This window comes from Chenopodium quinoa, unplaced genomic scaffold (genome assembly GCF_001683475.1).
Source record: "Chenopodium quinoa cultivar QQ74 unplaced genomic scaffold, ASM168347v1, whole genome shotgun sequence".
Taxonomy (NCBI): domain Eukaryota; kingdom Viridiplantae; phylum Streptophyta; class Magnoliopsida; order Caryophyllales; family Amaranthaceae; genus Chenopodium; species Chenopodium quinoa.
In genome coordinates, this window is record NW_018745454.1 from 5946224 (window position 1) to 5959359 (window position 13136).

Here is a 13136-nt window from a genome sequence, read left to right on the forward strand (position 1 = left end):
TTTAATAAAAAGTGGTTAACTATAATAATAATAATTAATAACAACAATTTTAACAATAAAAATATCAATAATATTAATTAATAACAACAACTATAACAATAACAATAACAACAAAAATAAATAATAACAACAATTGTAACAATAATAATAATTAATAACAACAATTATAACAACAACAATAACAATTAACAACAATAATAATTAAACAAGATTATTCTAATAATAACAATAAAACAATAATAAATTTAAGATTAGTTTAGATCTTACAACCGTGCTTCAACGCTCCACTAATTACGATTACGAACTTTTTAATTTTTTTCGATATTAGGAAAATAATTAGAGAATTTAAGAGAATAATTAGAGAATTTAAGAAAATAAGGATTATTAGAGATTTAGAGAATATAAGAGATAAGAAGAAGAGATTGTGATTTTGTGATTTGGGAATGAAATGGAGGTGAGTATTTATAGAATTTTTGGCAAAAAACTAGCCGTTTTATAGCCGTTGGCCCGCGGGCCGTGCCTGCGGGCCATGCCCGTGCTCGTGCCGGGCCGTGCCTGGGAATTCTCAACCGTGTCCGTGGCACGGCCCGTGGCACGGAAGTTGAACTTCGTGCCGTGCCGGGCTGCGCCGAACGGCGGGCCGTGCCGGGCGGCACGCGGGCCAACCCGGCCCGTGCCCAGGTTTACCTGATTGTCACCTTTAAAAAAGCTTTAAAAACCCATCCTCAATTCCTAGCATGCCTCCCATTTTGCAAAATTGCCAAGACTCCGAAGTCCAAACTAAGACCAAAACGATCCATCTTCTTCTTATCTTGTTAACGGGGCGAAGTGAGAAAATGTTGGGCACTGCTGCATCCATCTTACAGTTACACACACCTCTCTCTTTCCCTCTCAATAACAAATGGAGCACCAAATCACCATTGAAATACAAGAAGCTCCAAGTATTTTCCTCAGTTTCTTCGAATACCCAAACAATTACTGAGCAGGTTTCTTCAATTCCTGGGAATTTATCAGGGAAAGCAAAAACTAAGGAAAGGGTATTCCTTTTGGATGTAAACCCTATTTGCTACAAGGGGAGTTCACCCAGTTTACACTCTTTTGCTCACTGGATTTCTCTCTTCTTTTCTGAAGTCAGCCTCAATCATCCTGTTATTGCTGTAATTTTCTCTTTTCTAATCTCTTTGGCTGATTCTTCTGTTGTACTGATTTTGAGCTGAGATGATTAATTTGGAATTTTGATGTTTATATTTCAATTTTATGATGGTAGGGTTAAGTTTGAGATTGTGGGTACTATTTCAATTTCAGAAATTTGGTAAAAAAGAGTTGAATTGATTGTTTTATGAATTCTATATAAATGGTTAATGCGTTTTAATATAATCTTTGTTGCTTAAGAGTTTTGAGAATTATCAGATAATGTGCTTCCCCACAGAAATGTAGTGTGGCTGTAGAGTTTAATAGGAAAGACGTGAATGAAGGATTATAGGAGAGTGTTAAGAAAATTTTTATTAGTGAAGGGGAGTTGGTAGTTAAATTTGAGAGCTTTGGGTAGAAATTTTATTGGCTATGATTTTTATTGAAACCCAAAAAATGGTGTGCCTTAATATGTAATTTCCAAGTTCAATGCTCCCAATTGGTGTTGTGGGAAGTATGCATCAATGTTTTACATGCATTGTGATGTTACTTGCATAATATAGTGTGTTTGAACTAGCATTGATCAACGCACCCTTAAATTTGAGAAGAGAATGGATATTTATTTAAGCTTGTTTGTCTAGATGAATAGATTCATGTAAGGTATATCTTGCTAAATCTGACTTTTGTTGCTAGAATGCTAGATTGCTTTCATTTGTATAAATTTAAGCCTGGAGCTAAGGCTATATGTAGAAGTGTAAGAAATAGAACAACAATGTGTTTACTATGCTTTCAATGTAGATTTCGTTGCCTATTTATCGTCTCCATCAAGGATGTGTTATGCTAGAAGAGTCATAAGCTCTTTATTTCATGTTTTGATGGATGCTGTGTAAATATCCAAATAAATTTTGGATCTTGATTTAAGAAACATGGATTGTTGACTATTAGGTGTATTAAATTCATTGGTAGTCTTATTTTCAAAACATGTCAATTGATGAAACATGTCCTTCTAACTGATAAAACTATAAAAGGGTTAGAGGTGAAAGTAATCCTATTTGTTTGAGTGAAATGCTCATATAATTAGTGTTTATCATTTACTTCCTCTATCCCACAATGTTTACTTAATACTGCTCCTTTTCAGAATGTCAAAAAATATGGTGAGTTGCTCATCCATTTAATTTACTTTCTCCAAAAGATGAAACTTTTTTACTGAATATATGTAAGGGTTAGAGGTGAAAGTAATCCTATTTGTTTGAGTGAAATGCTCATATAATTAGTGTTTATCATTTACTTCCTCTATCCCACAATGTTTACTTAATACTGCTCCTTTTCAGAATGTCAAAAAATATGGTGAGTTGCTCATCCATTTAATTTACTTTCTCCAAAAGATGAAACTTTTTTACTGAATATATGTAAGGGAGCTTATGATATTTTGTTTTCAATAGAACTATCTATAGCAAAGAGTAATCATGGATAAAAATTTGTACATTCATGAATAGTAGGACTCAATGTCCCAATTCGGTCGTTTTTAGCTCTATGATATGATTTTGTATGTCAGCTGAACATAGGCTTAGTTGTAAAAGCTACGAAATATTAAAGAAAGACTGAAGTGAAGGATGGGCGAAATACAACTAAGAATAAATTTATTTTGTAGAAGAAGGGGATGGTCTGATACAAAGAAGGTGGGCTTGAATACAAGGAAATGGGTATGCTACTTAGTACATGCTAGTAGTTCTTTTTAAGGTCGATTATTTTGTAAAAATAATCTTCAATATACTCTAGGCTGTCTGTGAAGAATAAAAAACGCTTTGCACACTAAGATGATATCTGGAGGGCCTATGTGCTGTCAAATATTGAACAAGGCTTGACTGACATTGAAATAGCTATTTTTGTACCATGTACATTGGACCAAGTATTGACTTTTCATGCTTACTTCATTGTGCAACCATCACTTCTAAGTAGGTGCTGCTGTAAGAAAATACTTAAGCAGTGTTTATCCTATGGTTATCTTTTATGAGACTGTATGTTTCAGAAGAAAGATGACAAGTTGGCATGGAAACAACAAATAGTTTGTGTTGGAATTTGGAACACACTTTTCCTTTGTAACAATATCTTTATTGCTATGGTACTTTGTTTATGCATGAACCGTTGATTTTTACCTGAAAAAGATTTGTTCTTTGTTAGGTACTCGATGGGGAAGGAGGTCATGAACACCGCAAACAAATATTACCATCTTATAAAGCACACAGGCTTAAATATTTGAGGCGTATATATACATCAAAGGGATTCGAACAGCTTCCAATTGGAAGGTCACTAAAACCTGTTATAGATCTTCTGAAAGACTGTAATGTGCCGGTAAGGTGAAAATAATTTTTCTTTTACTTGTTTTCACTGATTTTTCTAAATTTCTTATATGTTTGTCCGCTTCAAATCTTCTACTAGTTCACTAAAAGAAACTGTAACTTAAAGAATATCATTAAATAACATGCCGTTTCCTTAGTGCAAAGTTGCATCATGCTCTCATGGCCAAACTGCCAAAGGAGGAAAAAAAAAAAAAAAAAGAAAGAAAAAGAAAAGAAAAAAAAAGGGAATAAAGAGCAAAAGTGAATGGCAATCGCTCTTGTGCTGATTTGATATTTCATATAGGTTGCCTAAGAATCTCAAGGACATCAATGTCGTCCTTTATACCTGGCTCTTTGGCTCTTCAGTCCCCTTCTTTTGGGCGGGTGTTGTGTGTGTCTTAGGTGCCTGGGTGGTGGATTGCTTGGTGATGGTGTAGCTTGATTCTCTTACTCCCTCTTTTATCTCTGCTGGTTTCAGTTAGATATTATTTAATATCTTAGACTTAGAGTAACATTAGGCTTCAAATCTGTAAACAATAGAACTGGAGGATTAGTGTCGGATTTCTCAATGAGGTTATACAGGACACCTTATGTTCAACTAAGGTGTCTGATCCTCTATGCCTATTATTGCTAATTTAACTCACACATTAATGTCATACAGGTCTTAAAACTTGATGGTCAGGAAGCAGATGATGTTATTGCTACCCTTGCTAAAAAAGTCTTAGATAGAGGAAAGAGGGTGGTCATTGCTTCACCTGATAAAGATTTCAAACAATTGATTTCAGAAGATGTGCAACTTGTTCAACCCTTGCCTGAGCTCAAAAGGTGGTCCTTTTATACACTGAAGCATTATATTGCTCAATATAGCTGTGACCCGCAGTCTGATCTAAGTCTACGTGAGTTTTCTGATCATCTTCCCTTTATCTTCAGTTAACACATGCTATTTTCGCTGTCTTTGCAACTTGTGACTTTCCTGGTATTGTTATCATTAAATTGCAAAGAACAAAAGGGTCTTGCATCCCCCCCCCCCCCCCACACACACACACCATAGAGCGTTGCCCATGTGTAGGGCGTGTTCTCCTTAAAATCTACTGTCATATCCAGGAAGTCCCCTAATCTCAAAACAATCGCCAATCCTATATATTACAGCAACAACAAGGTGAACACTTACTAAGTACATGAAGCAAATCAACAAAATGATGTAAAAACTTATCACAAGCAAAAGTCATGATTTCATGGTAGCATCTATTGTAGGGAATCTAGGGATCTACATCAACCAAAACTGAGTTTCTTGCATATTTTCGCTGATTAATTTGCTATCTAGTATCTACTTAGCATTGTTTTGGCATTTGTTAAAGCTGTTATGAAGCTTGGGAGGACGGGATAGAAGGCTTTTATGCTTTTTCTTTGTCATCAAGTAGATGTTAAGGAGAAATACTGTGATTATGATGCTAATATGAACATTTTTTTCCCTAAAGTTCAAGATTTGCTTGCGTTTAGGACATTAATTTTGCAGAATAATTTACTATTATACAGGGCCAGGAGGACCAGAACACATATTTCTAAAATGTTGTAGATGCATATGGAACTGAAGTTTTAAAAAATTTACACTTACAGAATAAAGAGCACTATTTTACTATCTAAAAGGAAAACTGCTAGACTTTGCTAGTAAATTTTTCTGAGTCTGCTGGTTATTCTTTTTTACGAAGTATACAATTTCAGAACATGTTTACTTTAGACTTGATTGACACAAGTATAATCATCAATATGAATTTCGTCTCAGATAAGTATTCTTTTGGGGTTGGCTTACTAATATTTTCTGAAGGAGTTCCATTTTTGTAGGATGCATTATTGGCGATGAAGTTGATGGTGTTCCTGGAATCCAGAATCTGGTTTCAGGATTTGGTCGGAAGACTGCTCTTAAACTCATTAAAAAACATGGATCTCTGGAGAATTTATTGAATGCAGCTGCTGTGAGAACTGTTGGAAAGCAATATGTCCAAGAAGCCCTAACAAAATATACATTTGAGCTTAGAAGGAATCACCAAGTTCTTTCCTTAAGGAGGTGAGTTGACTCACGACAATACGCTATAGTTATGTATATCTTTTGATTGCTGTAGAAGTTAGATCTTAAAGATTGATCATATGGCTTTATTCTAGGGACATTGATGTGTTTCTTGAAGAAGAGTGGTTATCCAAAAGAGACACAACAAATGATTTGGTTACCATAACAAATCTGAACAACTTGTTGAGAGGAAGCTAAATCCTCAATTCTCAGATGTAGGATCCTGCTTATCGATATGGTAAATTCGAGTATGCAAGCTGTATATCCATATTTAAGGTTTGTTTTATTCATCATTTTAGTGGATCCCCCCCCCCCCAACACACACACATACACAAATCTACACCCTTAAGTGAAGTGTTGATTGAATTTACCAATGTTGTAATTGCTTATGTTCTGTCTCTAAAGAATTTGATTCCTGCAGGTGAGAGGGTGCTTGAGTAATTTATTGCTGTACCATTCTTGCCATCTGTCCTGTGACAAGACCTGCTCGGGTAATCCAAATGAAAAAAGATGATGATTTCCATGATGGCATGAGAGAAGATAAACGGATCGGTGAGATCACAATCTTTTAACATATATATTGGCCTGCTAATGCAGTTGCAACTGGAGCTTAAAAGATCACTTTTAACTTCTGAGTAAATTTGATTGTTGCTCTATGTTACTTGCACTATTTTGTCACACCTTAAGTACCCATTATAGATCCTCAGCATTCCAACAAAGGCATAAATTCATATAGATCAAACATATATTTTTGTGTTCTTATGTTACAGATTTTAAAAAGCTGGCCCTTGCATGCTGTTCATTTTACTTCATTTACAACGTGGAACAGAAATAAAAGATGGATAATGTGTTTGTGCTATCAGCCTATCATCAGTCATATTGATTCCCTTCACTATCATGCATTTAATATGTAATTGTATTTTTCTTAATTGTTGCTGTAGGTGTTGCCCGTTGTCCATGTATTGCTTAAAGCTAACAATCAACAGCCAAAGATCAAGAAAATCTTTTGCAGCCCTCCTGTTTATGTGTTACTGCAACCGGTCTAATCCTGAATTCGTTGTCATATATCTGTTGCTTACTTCATTGGCTCGATATGTATCAAGCACAGGGGTATTTTTCTGTTTGCTCAAAGTCGTCTTTGTATATCCTCTTTGGCATTTTCGTTACTCGTTCAGATGTCTTCTATTTTGTGCAGTTGCGAAGTTGGAAAATTTTTGTGTGAGATTTGGATGGTGTAGTCGTGGAAAAATATGTGGTATATATGTTTGCATGCGGCTCCCGTGGACATCAAAAATTCGTCATTGCAAATGTCATTTTTGGGAAGGACTAGTCATATTATTCATTTTTGGGTCCATTGCTTTTACAAAAATGTTTGTTAAGGCTTCATTTTCATCTTTTCATCTCTTATTGGATGGAATTTTGGACCTACCATTTTCTGGTTGAAGATACTTTAAAAATGGCAGTGAAAGATAGTACCCTGTGTGATAGTTATAAAATTACTTCTCATTTTAGGCTAGTCTAGCCATGTATGGTTATAGATTCGGCAAAAGGTGTGACCGCCTTAATGGGATAATTGATTAGAATCCACATGAAATTTTAGGGTTAGCTGTTCTTTGTTTTGGGGCTAAACAAGATTGATTTCAAACGAAACTTCAGAATCAGAAGCACAGAATTACTTGTGAAAGTTGTGTTAACTTAATTTGACCCAAAAGCAACCCGAAAACCAATTTATACCATACTCGAATGTACTTAAATCCATTATGAACTTACTCAACCTAAAATGACTAGGCTGATTCGATTGGAAAATATGTTAAATTGAAAAGTTCTCTATTAAGCTAAAGTTCACGATCAAGTTCAATATGGTGGTAAGAATAATAACTTGACTTTTCACTTGCTTGAAGAGTTTTGTATCTTACTTTTCTCAAAGATTGGATCATTAAACTAACATTGTACTTGTGCTACTAATCTCCCACCTAAGTTTGGCGATTGGCTAGGTATGCTATAGATAGTTTTAAAGTCCCTTTTTCAGTCTCCAATTGGATTGAGAATGACCTAAGCAAGGAGAAGATGCAACAACTAACAAAAAGTACTTCGTACCATGTCAAATAATCCACCCCTTCAACAAAAATAAATCCCTTCCCACATTAACCATCAAAGTGGAGTGTGGACATATTACAAAGTATGCATCATCTTTTCTGTAATTTAAAATCTTAAAGCAAAGTAACAAAAAGTGGGTTATAATTATTTGGATTTTTGGGTGGAAAAGTTTGAGTTTTATGTATGAGCAAGTTTTAAATTAAGTTTGATCATATGATATTTCCATTTATAAAAACAGTCTTTGCCTAATCTACATACTTGTATTAGTTGTATATTGTTCTTTAATTTGCTTCCACATTTCAAATTTTATTTATTGTGACTAATTAATTAAGTAATTACACCATATACTATAATGTTGTTGTTAAACCCTATTTATTATTCTTAACAATCACTTACCAATCATATAATTCATAAGGGATTACTATCTAAAACTAAAATGTTGTTAATTACCACTCCAAATTTTATTAAAGATGTAAGTATTTCAATTAATGAATTGCAATTTTTAATTTTAACTTACCAAAAAAAAAAAAAAAAGTAAAAGCAATTTTAAGTTAAATTTAGAATGAATAAAACTTGACAATCCAACCCAATCCAATGTTTGATTATCTTCCATGACTATTGGTCATTTATGGCATTATGCAATTTTGTCTGGTCGAAAAAGAGCAAACGACAAAAGTTAACCAAAATAATTCACTAATTAATATAAGTAGGTTTAATTAACTTCTGATTAGCTTAAGGCTGGACAGTATTAAATTGTTAACTTTGACTTTGCTTCCTTCCAATTAACTTCAATTGTTCATCGATTCTCCCACTCTGAACCTTCCTCGCAGGTGGCATAGCTTCCTAGCAACCTCCAAAGATCACAACTTTTACATATATTTTTCTTTAAGAATTGCTCTTTTTTTTTTCTTCCAATAATTAGAATATCAACTATTAAGTGGGAAATCAACTCAAGTTTCAAAGATCAAAACTTTAATCATCTGGGTAAAAAAAAGTTTATCCCTTTTTTTTAATTTTTTAATTAAAATTTTGTTTTTATATATAATCGTGAATCATGAATTCATGATGATCATGTTTATGAGAATGAGACCCACCAACAAACGGTGGTGATTGAGACTTGGACTTGATGTAGTGGAAAATTAACGGTGATGATCAAATAGTTGACTCACTTTGGTCCCACATAGTGTATTACTGTTGCTTGGGGCGGGGGGACTACCATAAAATGCTGCCAAATTGCTACTAATACATTGAATCCCTTTTTATTTCTATTTCTATTTTTATTATTAATATTTATTTATCTATGGTATTGATTTGTTGGGTGCTTATCTAATTGATCTAGTTGAACTTCAATTCCTCTTTTCAACATCTGGGTAACTTTCTCTCTCTTATTTGGATGGAAATTAGGGCTCTGAGCTGACAAAAAGGATTCTTTGGCAACCCTAAATCTGGTGAGTTCTGTTTTCTTTTTACTCCTTATACAAAAGATAATTTTTTTATTTTTTTTTCATAAAGTTGATTTATATTATCTATTAAATTGTTTGATGTACTTGCTTTAAGTTCAATTTCTGGAATTTTGTGAAGGGTAAAGATCTGTGATGTTTATTTTAGTTCATTTAATTGCTGACATTCTTGAAATTGTGTGTTGACCTTTAAATTTTGATGATTTTTGAAGGACTTATATATATTATATGCTTAATAGAAGTTGGTTCTGGATGTTGAGGCCATAATTTAGTAATCCTTTGTATTTGTATGTTGTTCAGAAATTGCATCTCTTACTGTCTTTGATTGGTTAGGGCCTTAGGGGTAAGGTTGTGCACATCTCTGTGGCCCTGTACTTGCATAATGGTTCAAGAGTATCTGTGTAGGTTGGTGGTTGTACTTGTATGACACCTTTTCTTGCTGCAAGAATTGGGCTTTTCCTTTGATTTTCAGACATTTTGGGTGTCTTTTCTTTAATCTGTATTATGGTAAACTGGCCGGATCTAATTTCAATGATTACAATTATAGTATAAAATGCTGAACAAAACCATAAGAAAGCATAGAGAACATGAAAATCCTTCAATATGAGTGATAAACCACTAATAATGGATAGAGTAAACCACTAATAATGGATAGAGTATACTATTTAAGAGTATATCTAGTATAGATGGGCTAGATGGCTAGGCTCAACCAGGTTGATTCTGCAGTTGAATACGGTCATATGGGTGTAACGAGTAGCAGCCTGTTGTTGGCCCTTGTTGCCTTTTATAGATTTATTTCATGTGCACCAATTGCTTTGATTCCTATTACTGACAGATCGTGATTCTTACTGTTCAAATGTTATCAGTCTCTCACAGAGTTTCTGGATTTTGAAGATATGTTGGGTTTGGTTGAAAGATAAGGTAGAGCTTGGATACAAAGCCAGAAATTTTTGGGGTGGGGAAAGGGGACTTGGGGGGAATGGGGGTGGGGAATTGTGTTGATTAATAAGTTTGTCTTTACTTGATGAAGACTAAAATGCTCTAAAATTTTATATGGCTTATATCTCATGACAAATTTACAGACCAATCCAAAGTTTGAACCGCCATCTTTTCCCTGGTATAGCAAGATTAGCTACCCAGGAGAATGGTGCTTATTCTTCCATAGACATAGGAGTGATGGAATACTGTAGATTGTGGCTATTGTGTAAGTGAAACGTGATATTATTGGAGCTTAGAGATAATGGAGAATAAAGGAAGATATCATGATTTTTTTTTCTTTTAGTATTTTAAACATGAAAGAAGTGCAATAATTGACATGATTTTTTTTTTTTTTATAATTAATTTTTTTTTTTTTTTTTTTATCACATGGAGAATATTTTAAAAGAGAATATATAAAAGGCTGATATATGAGATAAGTTTAACTTCATTTGGACTGCAATTATCTACCCACCTAATCTGTGTAATTGTTGAGAGTTAGAAGTGCATAACAAGATGATCAAATTAATGACTTTTTTTTTTTTTTTTTTTTTTTTTTTTTTGAGGACATCTTTGAATGACAATTATAAATATAGAGCAAGTCTTTTTGCTTAAGGATGACCTTTAGTTTTTTTAGCTGCGTTGGCTGATAAGATTTTTGTGCTCTTTTGCTTACCAGATGTTATCAGCAGTTGAACTACTGAAATGGTTGATATATATCATTTTACATAGCATCTTTAGGCTTTGTACATATTTTATTGTTGCTAGTGCAGTATGATGCTGGATATCATATATCATTCAAAGTATATCAGTGGGTAAAAACAAGGGTTGCTTTTTGACACTTTGTCACGACTGTTTTCTGAGTTCCCTGATGTTGTCTATTACTATGTAAAATGGAAGTGATCGATTTTTTGATCTATACAAACACTTTCACTGTTAATTTTACTCCCAATCTGTGTGGACATGCAGTTATTGTTCTTTCACTGGAATAATAATGTTTTTATGTGGTTATTCCAGGTTTGGCCATCTGTTAGATTTGTACCTGATTAGGATTTGAAAATGGACGTTAAAGATAGGCCAAATTCAGAAAATTGGACTGAGCCTTCAACTTTTGGGAATGAAGTGCAGCAGAATGCATCCCTGAACAATCAACCGTTCACCAATTTTACTTCTCAGGAACCGTCAAAGTGGGAAGATCCTTCTATACTTGATTATAGCATGAGGATAGATTCTTCATTCTCCAAATATAACCCACCTTCAGAGAACTCATCTTTGTTTGTTGGCAATCCAAGTAACCAGGGCAAAATTCCAAACCAAGACGGGGCTCAAATGAATCAGATGCCTGATGGTAGTAACTTTGATCCAAGAGCAATGCTTAATAATCTCTCTTTCTTGGAACAAAAAATCCACCAACTTCAAGAGCTAGTTCATATGATCGTTGGCCGAAAAGCTCAAGTTCCTGGCAACCAAGAAGAAGTTGTTATTCAGCAGCAGCAACACCAGCTCATCACAGCTGATCTTACTTCAATTATAGTCCAGTTAATATCAGCAGCTGGTAGTCTACTTCCATCAATGAAGCATAACCTCTCTGCTGCTAATTCTAGCTTGCTTCTTAATAGGACCCTTTTTCCCTCAGCAACGACTGTTGGTACCAGTATGATATCGCAAAACAACATAGGGCAAGTAAAACAAGTTGTTGGTGAAGTTAAACCAGTTGAGCAGTCAAACCAGGTGGAGGTTACGGCCAATTGTGTATCTGAAATGAACTGCAACAACATGGAAGAAGATCATGAACTAAAAGATGATGATGATGGCAAGGAAGAAGAGCATCTTCCTCCTGGATCATATGAGATCTTGCAATTAGAAAAGGAAGAAATTCTTGCACCCCATACCCACTTCTGTACCATATGTGGGAAGGGTTTCAAAAGAGATGCTAACTTGAGGATGCACATGAGAGGTCATGGGGACGAGTACAAAACTCCGGCTGCACTGGCAAAACCCAACAAGGAGTCTAGCTCAGAAAAGGTGCTTTTGAAGAGGTATTCCTGTCCTTTTGTAGGTTGCAAAAGGAATAAGGAGCATAAGAAGTTTCAGCCTCTGAAAACTATTTTGTGTGTGAAAAATCATTACAAGAGAACTCACTGCGACAAGAGTTACATTTGTAGCAGATGCCATACCAAGAAATTCTCTGTTATTGCTGATCTCAAGACCCATGAAAAGCACTGTGGCAGGGATAAATGGCTGTGTTCTTGTGGAACAACTTTCTCTCGAAAAGACAAGCTTTTTGGGCATATTGCTCTTTTCCAGGGTCATACTCCAGCCATTCCCTCTGAGGAACATAAAGGAACATCCGTGCCATCAAATCTTTCAGATAACAGTGAAACAACAAACACTGTTGCAAATATGGGTTTTAGCTTTGGCTCCAATGGTACTAATGAAAATGGTGCACAGATTATGATGGATGGAAAGGGGAATGTTGATGATCCTTTCTTCTCTCTGCTAAATTACGAATATAGTCTTGGTGGTCTTCAAGATTTTCCACTAACCAATTTTGACGATTCACCAAGTTCTTTTTCGTTCCTCAATTCTGAAGAAAAGGACGGGATGATGTGTGTCAGTAACGACGTTCATTAGTATTGGTTGGTGTTTTTAAGTTTTTTGTGCAGAGGAGCTTCTATCATCCTGACTTGTTTTCAAATTGGATGGACTCAAGCTCCTGTAATTGCTTAGCTTAAATAAATGCTTTATATATGATCATTGCACATTACAGATGTGTCTGCTGCATTCTTTCATTTTTTTTTTCTGAAAGGATGCTTCATTCTTTCATTTATTCGGCTTCAATCTAATGTTGGAGTCACTAACGGGATCAAGCAAGCTAAACGCATGCCTAACTACTACCATCCTTCCATATGATTTTTAAGGTTTCATATACATGATATAGAAGTGATTGTAAATTACAGTTTAGTACGGTGTAACTATCAAAATGTTGAATCGGAAATTTAGGCTGCTGTATTGCAGTTTGTTTAAAAATAAACTGTGAATTATAATGCAGGGTCATCTTCATTCCTT

At 34.6% G+C, this 13136-nt stretch overlaps 2 protein-coding genes across 3 annotated transcripts; both read left to right on the forward strand.

Moving 5' to 3' along the window:
* The first annotated feature begins 750 nt into the window (after window positions 1-750).
* LOC110714283 (5'-3' exonuclease-like) lies at window positions 751-8166 on the forward strand. Of its 2 annotated transcripts, none has more exons than XM_021892785.1 (7): window positions 751-1157; window positions 3313-3483; window positions 4132-4366; window positions 5313-5535; window positions 5631-5811; window positions 5957-6087; window positions 6477-8166. In XM_021892785.1, the coding sequence occupies exons 1-5, from the start codon at window positions 837-839 to the stop codon at window positions 5731-5733; spliced, it is 1053 nt and encodes a 350-aa protein (XP_021748477.1). In that variant the 5' UTR covers window positions 751-836; the 3' UTR covers window positions 5734-5811; window positions 5957-6087; window positions 6477-8166. The 2 variants fall into 2 exon arrangements, with proteins under 2 accessions (XP_021748477.1, XP_021748478.1); XM_021892786.1 differs by having other exon boundaries at window positions 5631-5773.
* A 523-nt stretch (window positions 8167-8689) lies between these two features.
* Window positions 8690-12897, forward strand: LOC110714282 (protein SENSITIVE TO PROTON RHIZOTOXICITY 1-like). Its single transcript, XM_021892783.1, has 2 exons — window positions 8690-9080; window positions 11085-12897. Exon 2 carries the CDS (start codon window positions 11127-11129, stop codon window positions 12699-12701), a length of 1575 nt encoding a protein of 524 aa, XP_021748475.1. The 5' UTR covers window positions 8690-9080; window positions 11085-11126; the 3' UTR covers window positions 12702-12897.
* The last annotated feature ends 239 nt before the right edge of the window (window positions 12898-13136 follow it).

Excerpts from the sequence above, each read along its gene's own strand:
- LOC110714283 (XM_021892785.1), top strand. The coding sequence starts at position 837 with ATGTTGGGCACTGCTGCATCCATCTTACAGTTACACACACCTCTCTCT. Across the intron at positions 4,367-5,312 it reads GCAGTCTGATCTAAGTCTAC|GATGCATTATTGGCGATGAA; the intron begins GTGAGTTTTCTG and ends CCATTTTTGTAG. Across the intron at positions 5,536-5,630 it reads CAAGTTCTTTCCTTAAGGAG|GGACATTGATGTGTTTCTTG; the intron begins GTGAGTTGACTC and ends GCTTTATTCTAG.
- LOC110714282 (XM_021892783.1), top strand. The coding sequence starts at position 11,127 with ATGGACGTTAAAGATAGGCCAAATTCAGAAAATTGGACTGAGCCTTCA.